The sequence below is a fragment of the Limulus polyphemus genome, unplaced genomic scaffold, assembly GCF_000517525.1.
Source record: "Limulus polyphemus unplaced genomic scaffold, Limulus_polyphemus-2.1.2 Scaffold804, whole genome shotgun sequence".
Taxonomy (NCBI): Eukaryota; Metazoa; Arthropoda; class Merostomata; order Xiphosura; family Limulidae; genus Limulus; species Limulus polyphemus.
The window spans coordinates 263,707-279,951 of record NW_013666414.1 but is presented as its reverse complement, the minus strand read 5'-3'; the positions used below and the strand labels follow the sequence as shown (position 1 = coordinate 279,951).

The 16,245-nt window shown below is 33.2% G+C and overlaps 1 protein-coding gene across 3 annotated transcripts in view; it reads left to right on the top strand.

Annotated features, from left to right (window-relative positions):
- LOC106460613 (two pore calcium channel protein 1-like) overlaps positions 1-16,245 on the top strand; it is a 91,820-nt gene that overhangs the window by 69,248 nt on the left and 6,327 nt on the right. For all 3 annotated transcript variants that reach the window (XR_002610801.1, XM_022387383.1, XM_022387382.1), the window contains exons 16-21: positions 1,332-1,394; positions 1,955-2,027; positions 6,256-6,360; positions 7,178-7,339; positions 13,848-13,945; positions 14,975-15,090. Coding sequence is in view for 2 of the 3 variants with exons in the window: in XM_022387383.1 (XP_022243091.1) it covers positions 1,332-1,394; positions 1,955-2,027; positions 6,256-6,360; positions 7,178-7,339; positions 13,848-13,945; positions 14,975-15,090 (617 nt within the window). In the remaining variant the exon portion in view is untranslated. The remainder of the gene's footprint in view (positions 1-1,331; positions 1,395-1,954; positions 2,028-6,255; positions 6,361-7,177; positions 7,340-13,847; positions 13,946-14,974; positions 15,091-16,245) is intronic.

Here is a 16,245-nt window from a genome sequence, read left to right as displayed (position 1 = left end):
TGGGCCTGTAATTCTGAGTTTGGTTTGTTGCATTTTGTGCTTCTTCAGGTTGGGTGCCTGGGCCTGTAATTCTGAGTTTGGTTTGTTGCATTTTGTGCTTCTTCAAGTTGGAGTGAGGGTTTGTCCAACATTCTGTAACTTTCAGGTTGGGTTCCGTTCATATCATATTTCTATTATACAATTATGTCATATTGCGGTCCCTATATCCTAGCCAATACATGCTGGAACTAGTTTTGCATCCAGAGTCCTATAATTCCAATGACAAAATGTGGAACCTTGTCTGTGTGGTTAGGGCCTGGATGATTCTTGTGATAATGAACAATGTTGATTCTGTAGCTTGTTGGCTTTTACTGTCCACGTTTAGATTTCACGTTATCTGAATAAAGAGCATACCTGTTCCAGAAGTAGTGCACTATCATGATTTATTATCTCTCAATTTTGCACGCCTACGTTTCTATGCAGGTGCTTTCTATATTGATCTTGTCATCACCAGCCCCTCCACCTTGTCAATGTGGGATTCTAGCTAAAGTGGGAGCTGAGATAAGTATGTTTCAGAAGTTTACAATTCCCTATACTGAAAGTGTATATCTGATAATACTTACCTCCACTTATCCTATCACACTCCTCACAATAGCCGGTGTTTCGGTATGATAATATTGCGAGTCTCAAAAAAAAAGAATAAGAAAGAATAACAGGAAGCTTATATACGTATCGGGTGTAGAGGGTGCATTGACATAGGTGGAGAGAGTTTCCCTCCTCCACCTGGCTATGCCACTGCTACCTAGATATGAGTTGTACAACTACAACAGCTACAGCAGTGAAGGAAGTATCCCTGAAGGTTAACATTTTTATACTGAAAATGTATTTCTGATAATACCACTGCTTACACTTCAGGTTCTCTTCTTTGCCCATCTAAGCATTGGTATGAATTCGAATTCGCTTGCTCCAGTCTATATAACCCACTATATCATTCCTAACAATTTTAATCTTGTTTTGAACAACCCTCACAATATTTTTAAATATTGTTTGCAACCCAGCAGATTATAAATGTGAGATAAGCTAAGCTCCTCTTTTTTTGTTTTTAAGTTTTGAATACTTTCATTTTACAAGTTTCATTTAAGCTAAGGTAAATCACTTCAATTTTTGGTGTAGAAAAAGATGTCCACTCCTTCCCCCCTGCTCTCTGATGCTGAATAGGTACAAAAAGTATTCTGTTTTTAGTACAATACTTTATAACAAAAAAATATATAAAGCAAATATTTTCTCATTATGTAATACACAGCAAGGAAGTTTTATCTTTACAATGATGATCTGATGATTTTGTTTTGCAGTGACTCATCACATCAAGAGTTATGGAATAGCTGGAACTTGGGTTTCAGTTGGATTTATTGTTGGTAAGTTTTGGCAAGATAGTTTCTATGTATGTATGTATATGTGTGTGTATATAGTATCTAAGTTTGAGCAAGTACATGTTTTGTTAAATTTACAATATATAAGTTTGGGCATATATATAGTGGTTTAATGTTTGTATGGAAAGAGGATTAAAAGTAATTTTTACTTAGCATTTATTAGAGAACGCCTGATTAAAGCTATAACATGAGCTAACTGCACCAATTAAACTTTAGGATCTTTTTGAAAATAATAAAATTTTGAAACAAGTATGAAAAATGTCACTGAAGTTATATATATTAATTTTTTATATATATTTTCACATTCAGTAAGATAAACTCTATTTTTGTTTCACTTTTAATTCTTTTTAAATCGGTTTCTATGTTTTTGTTTGAATAACAATGCACCCAAACGGTAGTATTTTTCATGTTCCTTAAATTAAAGGGTTTCTTTATGTTTCTGTGTACTCTGTTTTAAAAGGTTTTGGGTTTTTGAGATCCTACCATCTGTGCCACTGAGTGAAAATGAGTCATTGTTTATACTAATTTTTTGTTGTTTATGACAGCTTACTCAGTAGAAGCTCTATTGAAGATTGTTGGTCTGGGTCTGTTTGGATACTTCCAATCAGGCTGGAACATGTAAGTTTTAAGAAGCCTATTATTTTTCTCTTCATTATTACATTTAAATCTCTCGCTAAAACGTCACTGGATTTTACCGAACTCATAAATATTTTGTACTCAATTATACTTTCCAAACCATAACTTTTAATACAGTATGTGTATCTTCACAAAATCTGGCAGACTTTTAGTAAACATTAGAAAAGTCTTTTGTACACAAAAAATCTAATTTTTTAAAGAAGTATTGTTAGTGAAGAGTTGTCCATAAATATATACTATTCTTTGTTTACTAGTTCGAGTGCAAAGTGATTTCCATGTTAAGATTAAAAATACTTTGCTTTGTCTCAAAAATATCAAATTTCATTTGCATAATCCCTAAAACCTCCTAAATAAATTTCAAAGTTTTTTTTTTTCAGTAAAACTTTATATTGTATGTTATTTTTTCTACCCTAACTCTGTACAAAGTTGGTCAGTTTGATCAACCTCATAACCACCAAAAAATAATAAATAAAATAAATGTAAATTACCCTTTTTTTCTTTCTAGAATGACTTCAAATTGTAACATGAAACTATATTTGTTTATCATAAATAGGTTTTTAAACTCATAACAGTATACATCTATTTATACTTAAATTTTATTGTTTTATTGCTCTTTGAACCATATCTAACAACTGTTTACACCATTATAAGTTGTAAATCACATAGTGAACATGCAGCTCATGTTATGCTGTTGAATTACATTACACATGAGCTACTCGAGAGCATACCTCATGCAAAATTTTTATTATATTGTTTTATTATTATTTATTTCACCTAATCTAAACTATCATATTTTTACATTTTAGTTACTTTTATAATAATAAATAAAAAATACACATGAAAAACAAGAAATAAAGCACTTACCTGGGTCTTCTTTTTTCTGCTGTTGAATGCAAATGACAATTAACTCTACTTTTTTTATACTAATGGTAGTACTGCACTAAAAATTTTTTATTTAATTAAATAATGCATCAAAGAACATAGAATGATAACATGCAAAAAGCAGACAATGTCCCATAACTATCACAATTTTCCTGGCTTTCTAACAATGTGATAAGAGCCGTTAAAAATTCATCAAAGCTCATCGATGTGTTTCCTGTGGGAATAAAGCTTGAACTAAAGTGAAATTGACAATTCTCTATGCAGAACATAATGTGATATAAAGTCATTTGATAGGTAAAAACCTTGGCTTTCTATTGGTTATAAATGATATAATATTGAACATCAGAGAGAACTATTGGCAATTTGTGAAAGAGAAGATGTGACAGGTAGGTATAGCAAGAGGGGTCTGATTGTTTATTTTATGGCTCTGTAACTAAATAAGATTGAAGGCTATACAATTTATGCTTTGCCTGAGCAATTACAAAATTATCATGAGTAATTTATGTTAAACTTGGAACTTTTTGAAGGGGTGGTAAATAAATTGGAGAAGGGGAGATGGCTAGAGAGAAAATATCACAATTCTCCTAATAGGATTTCATTTAATATTGCCTTATAAAAATTAGAACTTAAAACTTATGTATTATTAAGATATGGATTATTAGCTACATTTTTATGCTATATTTATTGATATACCATGAAAAGAATGTAACTAAAACCTTGTGACGTATGCAGAAAAAGATGTCTGTGTAGAGAGGGTTAACTCAACAAAGCATCTATCTCACAACTGATATCATCTGTATCAGATTTAAGTAAAGACCCATCCAGTTAAGTATCCATCTTAGTACAAAATGATATAATCACATATTTATGGTTTTACCCTCTCTCTACGGGTCTTCCTATGGTCACGGGTCAAAGGCCATGTCATTGCATTTGTAGACTCGCATTCAAAATTTTATTGAACTACTATTTTATTAATATATGTCAGTAAGTTTGGTATCAAATTGTAAATTAAAATCTTAGTATGATCCTTAGTTAATTTCTTAATTTAAAAGTAAATATTAAAAAAGAAATCCTAAATATTGATTTTTGTGTGTCACATGGTATGTTGAATGCAGCATTGGTTCAAATTTGATGTCCGACTAAAATGTCTACTGATATTGACAAGTTAGAATATAAAATAAAAACCTCCTATCTTTTCTATTTGCTGAGATATCAATCATGTACTAAAACACACACAATGGCCCCACCCACCTCTTTCAATTTTTGGAAACACTCCTTTATGTACAAGTAGTTCTGTCTATAGCATGTGAATAACTAATCAAAAGCTCAGATTGTCCCCCTAGTGGCTTTCTCAACCATTTTGTAGTATTGTGATGACAACTCGTTCTTTCGATTCAAGATGGTAAGTTGAGTATTTAGTCTGCTCTAACTTTCATATTTTTTAGAGCCAAATACAGAGTTGTTACTAAGCTTGAGAAACTATAGTGGAATTCTGTGATACTGATATAGTAATTTATAATTTTTTGGTTATTTCAAATACGTATATAAAACCTTAAAAAAATATTTCATTTCACATCCTCCACATGCAAAATTTGATAAGACTTAGCAATTTATGGCATGCAGCAAACAAGTACAAAGGTTGTAACTAGAAGATGTAATTATTTTCTATAATTCTTTATTTACTGTTCTATGTTTTAAGAAAAATAACTTTAAGAACTTATTTGTAAATAGTAATAATGTATTATAACTGAAATGTGACTGTATTTTACAAAATACTAGTCCACTAAAACACAACCAAGATAGGTCACTTGGTAAAGGCCAGTTTGAAACTCTTAGATATGGTAACATGAGTGCACATGCACCATATTATTGCAACTTCAATAATGTTAGCCAGGCATGGCTGAAAGGTCAATGTAATAATAATAATTATTATATATAAATGTATAAGACCATATTTAGACCAAACATTTTTGTTTTCATGTTATAATTTGTAGTCATTCTGGAACAAAAGAAGTAGAACTTATATTTATTTCATAATTTTTTATTGAGGTTATGAAGTCAGTCAAATTGAACCAACCCATACAGAGATACAGTAGTGAAAATAACCAATAAAATCTGAAGTTTTTTTTAAAAAATAATTTGATAATTATCTGAAGGTTATAAAGATTTTGCTTGTGAAATTTGAAAATATTCTAATGCATAAAAGTATTTTTAATCTTAAAATCAAAATTACTTTGCATGTTGGATAGTCAACATTCTAAAAGAAAAAATTTACGAGAAGGTGTTTAATTAAAAAATCTAAATACTTAATTTAAAAACCTGATATTTTGTGTTGGAAAGCCTTGTAATGTTTACCAATAACCTGCAAAATTTTGTAAAGGTATGATTACATTATCAAAAATCATAGTATAATTACTCTCATGGATAGTTGGCCCGGGATGGCCAGGTGGTTAGGGCGCTTGACTCGCAATCTTCGGGTCATGGGTTCAAATCCCTGTCACACTAAATATGCTTGCCCTTTCAGCTGTGGGAGTATTATAATGTGACAGTCAATCCTACTATTTGTTGGTAAAAGAGTAGCCCAAGAGTTAGTGGTGGGTGGTGATGACTAGCTGCCTTCCCTCTAGTCTTACACTGCTAAATTAGGGATGGCTAGTGCAGATAGCCCTGGTGTAGCTTTGCGCGAAATTAAAAAACAAACAAACAAACATAGATAGTTTTGTGTTTACGGTCTGGGTGGATTCCACCCAGCTTGTAATGAAAGGGTTGATGAAAGATACATCCCATCATTGATGTAGTGTATTATGTGTGATGTAATGAAGAATTTATCTCAATTAGAAATTATATAAGCAGATATTTATGATTTAAAGATCCATCCTATCAGTGATGCATGTTTGATGTGACATGATGAAGGATTGATCTCACTAAATGATATAATCTGTTACATATTATTTAGTGAAAGACATATCCCATCAGTGATATAAGCTATTTGGTATGATATAATGAAGAATTCAACTCAGTACTAAATAATGAAACATTTCACATATAACTTAGTAAAATACTTGTTCTGTTTGTAATTTAGTGAGTTTGTTATGATGTAGTGAAGGTCAGTCCTAACTTGAGTTGTAAGAAATTTAATTACCATAAATTATTTTCTCAAGAACCAATAGATCTCTGTCTCAAAAGCTTTGATTTTGTTGTTTTCAAACAAGTAAGATTTAAAATATGATAATTTTTAAAACCATATTGGATAAAGAACTCACTACTGTCAACTTCACTTAGGTTCTTCTATGACATTGATTGTAGCTTCCTTTTTTTTCCATTTCAGATATGATTTTACTGTCACAGTTTTGGGTCTTGCTGGAGTAATTGCAGAACACTTTAATGTTCCTTTCTCTTTTGTTATAATTTTACGTCCACTTCGTTTATTAAGGTATGTTCAAAGGTATCCATTATCAGTCATATACATTGCTTATTTTTCACACAATAAGGTTTCGTTTCATAATCCTTCACCTGATCGTATATTTAAATAAAAAGCTATTTGTTATTATATCAAGAATAGATGTAAGTGACATTGAATTTTTTTATTTGCTAAAAATCCTTTATAGGGGGGTTGTGGACATACACAGGCCTGCATTGTGTTTATGTTTTGATTGTAGAGATATATGTCTAGTATAATTTTTGTAATTTTAAATTTAGATAGGGTGGACCATTATTTCATTGAGCATTTCTGTATAAATTAATGAAATATGACAAAGACACTGGTGAATTTTATATCCTCATTAAATAATCATTTAAATATGCCCCCAGATGGCTAAGTAGTAAGTTTGAGGGCTTATAAAGCTCAGATTTTGATACCTGCAATAAGCAGAGCACAAATACTTCATTGTATTGCTTTGAGCTTAACAACAAAAACACAGTCATTTAAATATTTCTTTTTCAATTTACTTTTTCTTTGAGTTGAGAATAAGAAAGGCTGAAAATATTTACTAAAATCAAGAAGTAATGATCTGTTGTTAACTTTTAAATAAGGATAGAGTATAAAATCATTACAAAAAGAGAAAGTACTGATATCATTAATTTGAAAACTGAAATCTTTATTTTTACTTTATACTAAACTAAAATTTAGGCAAAAGTTTCTTCTCTGTTGAAAAAAACTGGTAATATTTTGTGATTAAATCATCTGTATCTTGCTCTCTTAACAACTTTATAAATTAGGCTAATTCAGTCCAACTATTTTATTATTGCAGGTTATTTAAAATGAATCGTCGATATCGTGATGTACTTGGTACTGTTTTTATTGTGCTACCTCGGTTTGGTAGTGTCGCCTTAGTCTTGCTGATTGTGTACTACTTCTTTGCCATCATTGGAATGGAGCTGTTTTCTGACTTTAATATGATAAACTGTTGCAAGTAAGAAACAACATTATAATCATTTTTATAATGTTTAGTATATGGATTCTAACTTGAGTACTGTTATGGTTATACAACAATAAAAACTCTTCATTATAGTAGATATCTTAATAGATGTAGTAAGTACTCTTGGATCTCAAAATATATATTGTTTTTAATAATATTAACTAATTAACAATAAAATAATTGTCTCCTAAGTTTAATTTATGGTAGCTTAACACTTTTGAGTATTTTGTCATACTGTTCATGCCTGGAATAATCTTTATGCTTAGAAGATGAATTTAATTTATTGATTTTAAATTGACATTATAAATCTTATCAGAAGACAGTGGCTTTAAATAGGATCTTTGTAATAACACCTAACAAATTGTTTCCTTTATAGTGTTTACCTAGTTTTTAGACATTGTGGTTTTTAGATTTACTTCAAGTTGTACTGAATTTCTGTGATTCGATCTCTCATCAGATATGTCTTCTTTTTAAAGCTTTTTCTCCATTATAATTTTATATTAATTTGTTTGTGCAAAGACAGCTACTTTTCCACCTTTAATTCTTATGTGGAACTTCTGACTAAAGCCTTACGTGTTCTGTAATTTTTTTTACATTTGTGCATTCTTGAGTGTTGTTTTTACAAAATCAGTCGGGTATATGTTTTATTTCAGCAAAATCTTCAAGCTCATTGTGAACTGTGTTTTATATATTTCACATTCATGGTGTGTGTTCACTTTTTGTGACATCACAGTTTGGTTATTTATCAAAGGACCTGTTTTCTTACCTATACAAATGGTAGAAGACAAGAGTATTTACTGTAACAACATACAAGATGGAGTTCTTGAACAAATCTTTTATGAGTAATTCTTACATCAGTGGAATATTGAAGGTGAAAGTTGTTATTACTACACCTTTACTACAATAAAAAGCCAGGAGACAGTTGTCTCCCACAACTAAAATCTATAAATATACCCTAAGACAGCTATCTCCCACAACTGAAATCTGTAACTATGGCAAGAGAGAGCTGTCTCCCACAACTAGGATCCATAACTATGACCAAAGACATTTGTTTACCACAAATAGGATCCATGACTATGCCCAAAGGCAGTTGTGTCCCACAACTAGGATCTATAACTATGCCAAGATAGAGCTGTCCCCCACAACTAGGATCCATAACCATGCCAAGATAGAGCTGTCCCCCACAACTAGGATCCATAACTATACCAAAAGACAGTTGTCTTCCATAAGTATGACCAAAGACAGTTGTGTCCCACAACTAGGATCCATAACTATGTCCAAAAACAGTTGTGTCCCACAACTAGGATACAGGATGATCATCTTAAATGTATGATATTCTGGCCTTTCTGAAGATTGTGGGTGAGCTATTGTAATTGCACATATACTATGGTTTTATATTAATAATCTACAATTTAAAAGAACTTTAACAACAAAATGTATATATTAAAAAGGTTTGGGCTAACTTAGCTGTGTTGACATGATTAAAATGCAATAACCTAAGTCTTCATGTCATTATAAAATGAAATGTAAAATGATTAGGCCTTGCATACATCTGCTCTTGAATGGATTTGATTTGTTTAATTATTTGCCTCCTTTGGTTTTCAACTAGTCTAGTGCTTGATTCCACATGTGAAAGGACTTTTGAATACAGATCTGTGTATCCATACAAAGAAAATTAATCTCACAAGTTCCCTTGCTATACGTCTGCCATTTTTAATTTGCTCTTTGTAACAAAACAAATCATCTCCATAGACTGTGAGTTTATTCCAGGAACAAAGTCCAAAAAATGATGACTGCAAATTTTTTAATGACTTCTTTGAGTGCAAGATTTAACAAATGACAAAGCTCATGTGAGGTAGCTGTGATTTAACAAACACACCCTTTGTTTGGGATGATATCATGCTGAGTTTAGAAAATCTCAACACCAAACTAAAACATATATAGTGAAAACAAGATCAAATCATTAATATAGGCTAAATAAGAGTGATAAGAATTACTTCACTCTAAACTCATGTTATTGGTTATCATGCTTAAATATAAAACACAGAAGCAAGAAGAGAAGTATGTAATAAATAGACTTTCCTAACAAAATATCAAAAACACAAGACAGTTTCTCTAAATAAAATAGTCAATAAATATAATAACCCTAAAACATGCAACCATTTCTTGGAGTCAAAAGAATAGAATAAAAGTTAACATTTTCCTTCATTGAAAATGTATTTCCAATAGATACTCACCTCCATACACAGAAAGCTTTTTCCTCTTGAGATTGTGCTATCTTCCTGAAAGAGTTGCATGCCACCAGCCTTGTGAAAACTCCCACCTAAAATTCATGTGAATGATGTGAAATTGCACTACTACATGAGGACATATCTTGCAGCCAAACCATCCACCAATAGGAGTGCAACACACCTCTTTGCACAAAAGGTCCCTTTACATTTGGGCACAAATTCCATCATTCTTTGACAAGGCCACATAGAAAGGTCCACCAGGAAAGTAGGGAGGATGGATGAGAACGGGTATGGATGTATCTATTGGAAATACATTTTCAATGAAGGAAAATGTTAACTTCTGATGCAATAACTCACCTCCATACACAGTAAGCTAGAATCCCACATTGAGATAGTGCAGGTATTAGTGCGAAATTTATTTAGATGAGCTCCCTTCAGCAAGCGGCTGAATTAAACGCCCATGGGGTGTGACACTGTATGGCAGGGCTCCATAGGAGCATACCTGTGGGAGGCAACATCTCATCTCATTTATGGTATACTATTTGCCCATTAGTAGGACTAGAAGAGAAGAAAGTCCTGCAAGGTATCACAAGGATAGGTGGAATAGGCACAACCGTACGAGTACTCACATACAAGATGTCGCATGGTCAATTAGTGTAATGAGGTTGGGGCTTGTTCAGGCTGTACCGAGGGTGCACACCTCCTCAGCCATCAGTTTCTATGGGTCAAAACCAGCTGTAGGAGAAGGGCACTTGTGATAAGTATCCATGCACAGTTCCTGTACTGTCAGGCACTATGAGCCCCTCACCAGTTGTGGGAGGAGAGTACCATGTAGACATATTTGTTTAGTGGACACAAGTATATAACCACAACTTGACCATCAAACACTATGGGCCTCTTGTCTGCTATGGGAGTAGAGTGTGTGAGCGATACATCACAGTTGGATATGAAATATCATCTACTCTGCCATCAGATACAGAAGATTCAGGCCATTGTGGGTGTAGGAATTATGATAAGGACAGACAGATGTACAAGCATGAGAGAGAGTTATGTGTCCAAATTCCTCCTGGAGATTGTGGTGTATACATAAGCAATGGGGTAAAACACACAACACTCCAGAAACACCCCTGCCCCACTGCTCATTGTAGAGAAATCCTTGTTCTAGCCCCTAGTGTATAGGTCTCAAATGGTGAGGATTCTCCATGGTCCACCACCCCATCAGTTGGAAGCTTATAAGTGGCAAGGGTCTCCTGTGCTCCATCTGAGGGGTTGGGGAGAATTCATATTAGGGGAACCTGGAGAATGTGCCTGGATCACCATCACATATCTGCTGGAAAGGTCTTTTACTGGAGGCAGTACAATGGGTGACTCTAAAATCCAATCTTGAAAAGCCACCAGCAAGCACTAACCATAGAAGCAGGCAGGTGAACAACTCTGCTGGTGGCTTTTTCCATGATAGTCTATGGAATGGGTACAGTCTGAGTCAGATTATGGAACATATTATAATACTGACACAAGTAGAGCTCCAGTAATCCTAAGGTAAACAAGGTATTGTGTTGGTGTGAGGGAGGATTTGGAGACCTTGACCAGCCACCTCAAATGAGCACCTTCATGAAAAAGAGGGAAAGTTTGATCCAAGGAATCTTTTTGGGAACAGGTAAGGAGAAGCCAGTCATTCATGTAAAAATGAAATTGTATTCCCAAACCATGTAGATGACAAGTGAAAGTCCTCATAATGAGATTGAAAACATATGGGGCCAATGCAATACCAAATGGAAGGGCACAGAACTGATAGACATGGTTCCCATAGACAAACCTGAGGTAATGTTGAGAGGCATGTGCTATTGGAACATAAAGAAATGTATCTTACACATCTACCTTCATCATCCAAAGGCCTAGTTGGAAAGACCAACAGAAAGTGAAGAAAAAATGTTTGATTGAGGAAAGGTAGATGATAGGGCACTAGTCTCTCATCTTTTTGGGGACAACGAAGAGGCAAGAATAATAATCCAAAGAAGGGTTTGGAACTCTCTCTATAGCTTGCTTTTCCAGAGGTCTGAAACTGCCCTTTCCAGATGTCAAAGGTAGGCTAAGTCTTAGAAGTGAGGAAAAGACAGGTTTAAAGAGGAGGTAGGGAAGAAAAGTGAAGAAAGAATTTTGGGTGAGAACTTGAATGTCCCATCTGTGTGCAACAAAAGGAGCCCAAAATTACGCAAAGTGGAACAGACAGGTTCCCACAGGCCCTGAACCAACTGGATGATCAGTGATGGTTATGATGACAGGTGGAAGGAGGATAGGATGGAGTGGAAGATCAGAATACCAGAAAGAAATGGGGAGAGAGGGGTCAGATGACAGGTGTGGAGGAGCAAGAATGGGACAAACATAAGACTAAAGAAGAAAGGGAAGATTGTTGGCAGGCAGCTTCAGCTCATGATTACAAAGAATCAGGAGCCCTGCTAATAATTCAATATGGAGAAAGGAGACAAAATGAAGGTTACAGAGGAAAGAGGAGGAGAAACAGACACAAGAGTCTCTACCCTAGACATTCCAACAACAAAGGAACCAAGTGAGAAGAGAAAAGGCAGAAGAAGATGAACATACAAGGGAAGAGAAAAGGATGGTTCAAATGTTCCCTGTGATCTCATCAGGAGAGTAATGGAGAGCCTCTGTCAAGAGGTGGAGTAAGAAGAGGTAATGAAGGAGGGTAAAAAGGAAGATGCAAAAACAGAAAAAAATGGGCACTGGACAGAAAAACAGCTAACAAAGAGTCCACCACCACCCCCAAATGAGACTAAGGAAAGAGAGAGTGACTGTTGGCAGATAGGTGGGAATCAGGCAGGTGAGGAGGATGTGGCATAATATTCCAGGAACAAAGTTGTTCAAGAAAGGAAGTATCATGGATGGAAATATCTGGAAGTGGGAGGAAAAATAAAAAAAAATCACAAGGAGAAGGGTTATGTAAGAGTGTATGGGAAGCATCATAATTGTGGGGGAAAGGGAAAGAGTGGTACATACCTGAGTGATAAGGTCTTGGAAACCTGAAGTTGACTGAACATGTTCTTTGGAAGGCATAGAAGTACCTAAGGCAAAGCCAGGTTGTGGAAAAATTCACCCCATTTTGTCCTCCTCAACTTCTTTCTCAAAATCATGGGAAAGGAAGTGTGTAAAAAGAGGGTCTAGGTGGCAACATGGAGCCCACCATGCATTAGACAATGGCTGTCATGTCGTTCACAGACATGACATTATTTGGAAATTAATCATTGTGAGTTATTTTCACTCACATTAGGCAACATGGAGCCCACCATGCATTAGACAATGGCTGTCATGTCGTTCACAGACATGACATTATTTGGAAATTAATCATTGTGAGTTATTTTCACTCACATTAGGTGAAGAGAATTCATGTTGAATTGTGAATTCATGCTGTAAAGAAATTGAAGACACAAGTTTTACAAGTGAAAACATTGATAAGTCTCAGCAATGAAAAATACAACTGTGCTGAGGAAAAGAATTACATAATTCATGCACAAATGTAGAGGGAACTTTTACATAAGATATGTTGCACTCCTTTTGGTGGAGAGTTTTGCTGCATGATATCATAATCATGCAGTAGCACAATTTCACGTCATTCATGTGAATTTTAGGTAGGAGTTGACAAAGGCTGGTGGCATGCAAATCTCTCTCGGGCAGATAGCATGGTCTCAAGAGGAAAATAGTTTTCTGTGTATGGACCTGAGTGATCATATCGAAATAACAAAATTTAAAGAGATAAAAGTTTCAAGGAATGTTCATTATCTTAAGTACATGTCTGGTCCAGTTCTACATCATTCCACTGTTTTTCTTTTTGCACTTTCATATATAAACAATATGTAAAAGTATCATGCCAATTTACTTTGTCTTGATTCTACCAGAAATATTTTTTCATTACTCATTTTGAATATAAATCCATAAGTTCGCTTATCATTACTCTTCTCATAAAGCTTCTGTTATATTGATAAAAGTACAACAAAAAAAAGTTAAAAGTTAGTGAAAAAATCACAGTTAAAGAAACAAACTGTCCAAAGACTTGAAATTTGAGAAACTTGTTTCAGTCTCACATTGTCTTTCAGACACCTGAATGTGTTGAAACTAGTTTCTATAATTCCAAGTATTCTGATATATTATTCCATTAATTGTAGTTTTTCACTTACTTTTTACCTGCTACATACATTGCATAATTTTAATACAACAAATGTATTCTGAGGTGCAATAAAACATTTTTCTCCTTACAGGAACACTACAGTGGAACAGTTTTATCATTTTGATAACAGCTCATTGGCTGAAGGTTACTATTATTTAAACAACTTTGAAAATATCATCAACAGCTGTAGTAAGTATAATATACCTGTAGAGGAATGCATGAAATCACATTCATTATTGGTACAGGTTTAATTCAGTAGACTTAAGGTTGAATTTTAAATATTAGTTTTGTATGACATGAAATAGTCTCGTAATAAAGTAGCACGTAGATTTGTCTGAATTTATTCAGGTTATACAGAAGAAAGTTGTGGACCTGTACTTAAAAATGTATCCTGTCAAATATTTTGTTGATAAATGGTGAAATTATAAATCGATCCAGCATCTTATATGTCAGCCCAATCTTGTTGGAAATGCAGTTTTCTAATATCTGCTGAACATATTCAGTTGAATCAGAGTCAATGTCAATCAAAAGTAATGAGTACTTTGCTAGTTTGGACGTTTCTGTAAGTATTATGTGAAGGCAGCCAATGATAATCTGTGAAGTATCGAAAATCATTAACCGAAAAAGTAAGATTTTCTCTTCTTGTCATCTAGTGATCATCATATTGGTTCGATGTGGGTTTATGTTTCATAGATATTCTCATGTTTCTTTTGTCTTGTGTTGAACATTGAACTTGTTTGAAAAAATAATGTTCAGAATTTCATTTAATATTACTCAAATAGTATTGTGGTTCGCCAATTTAGATGGTTTCGTTTGTAGCATTAAACAACACTATTCCTAAAGTAGCTATGTTGATAAATTGTTACTGATTTTTTTTCAACTAAAATTTATCCTGTTAACATTTATAGTTTTTCAGGGCTGGCTTATAATATGTGGAACAGAAAGTTGATTAATTAATATAGTTTTATCATGTATTGAATGTTGACCTGTTGAAACTTTTTTTTTAACAACTGGTTTGTAATACATAAATGAGAAATTTGTTAATTGATATTCTTTCATCATGTGATAAAAATTAACTTGTTAAAACGTATAATTTTTTAGATGAAAATTGTTTTGGCATGTAATAAAAGTTAAGGTATTTGAACTCATGAATCAACAACTGATGATAATGGAGCATTTAGTAAAAAAATCATACTTAGATGCTTGTATTTTTAATAGTTACCCTCTTTGAGTTGATGGTGGTCAACAATTGGTTTATCATCATGGATGGTTATGCTGCTGTAGCAACAGAGTGGAGTCGGATTTTTTTCATGCTTTTCTATGTGGTTACAATGGTAACATCTGTTTTACATGTACTTACTGTTTTCCTCTGTCAGACATAGTGTGTGTGAAGTATTTGATGAATTAATATATGGAATAACATGACTTCATGATACTAAGAAATCTAAGAGTTAACATTTTGTATTATTTAAACATTTACTGCTTAATATTGATATGCCTATGCAACTATTATTGAAAAATGTTATATTGACCTGTTGTTATATTAACCTAGTATCTGATAAGCCTTTTTAAATATTACTGTTAAATTGAATAAACCTGTGGTAATATTACATAGGAATCTGTTAGACTGACCTGTTGCCGTATTACTGTGAAATCTCACAGTTTAGTGATAATATTCACAAGATATTTGTTGACTGACTTGATGTTATATTACTATTAAACTTTACAGATCAGTGTTAACAATCTTGAGATACCTGTTAGACTGATCTGATTTTATATTACTGTTAAATATGACAGATCAATGTTAACATTCTTGAGACACATGTTACTAACATGATTTTACATTACTGTTCAATATGACAGAAAAATGTTAACATTCTTGAGACACCTGTTAGACTGACCTGATGTTGTATTATTGTCAAATATGACAGATCAATGTTAACATTCTTGAGACACATGTTACTAACATGATTTTACATTACTGTTCAATATGACAGAAAAATGTTAACATTCTTGAAACACCTGTTAGACTGACCTGATGTTGTATTATTGTCAAATATGACAGATCAATGTTAACATTCTTGAGACATCTGTTATACTGACCTGATTTTATATTGCTATTTAATGACAGATCAATGTTACCATTCTTGAGACATGTTAGACTGACCTGATTTTATATTAATGTTGAATATGACAGATCAATGTTAACATTCTTGAGACACCTGTTACTAACATGATTTTACATTACTGTTCAATATGACAGAAAATTTTACCATTCTTGAGACACCTGTTAGAGTGACCTGATTTTATATTACTGTTAAATATGACAGATCAATGTTAACATTCTTTAGACAGCTGTTAGACTGACCTGATTTTGTATTATTGTTAAACTTTACAGATCAATGTTAACATTCTTCCGACACCTGTTAGAGTGATCTGATTTTGTATTATAGTTAAACTTTACAGATCAACAATCTTGAGATACCTGT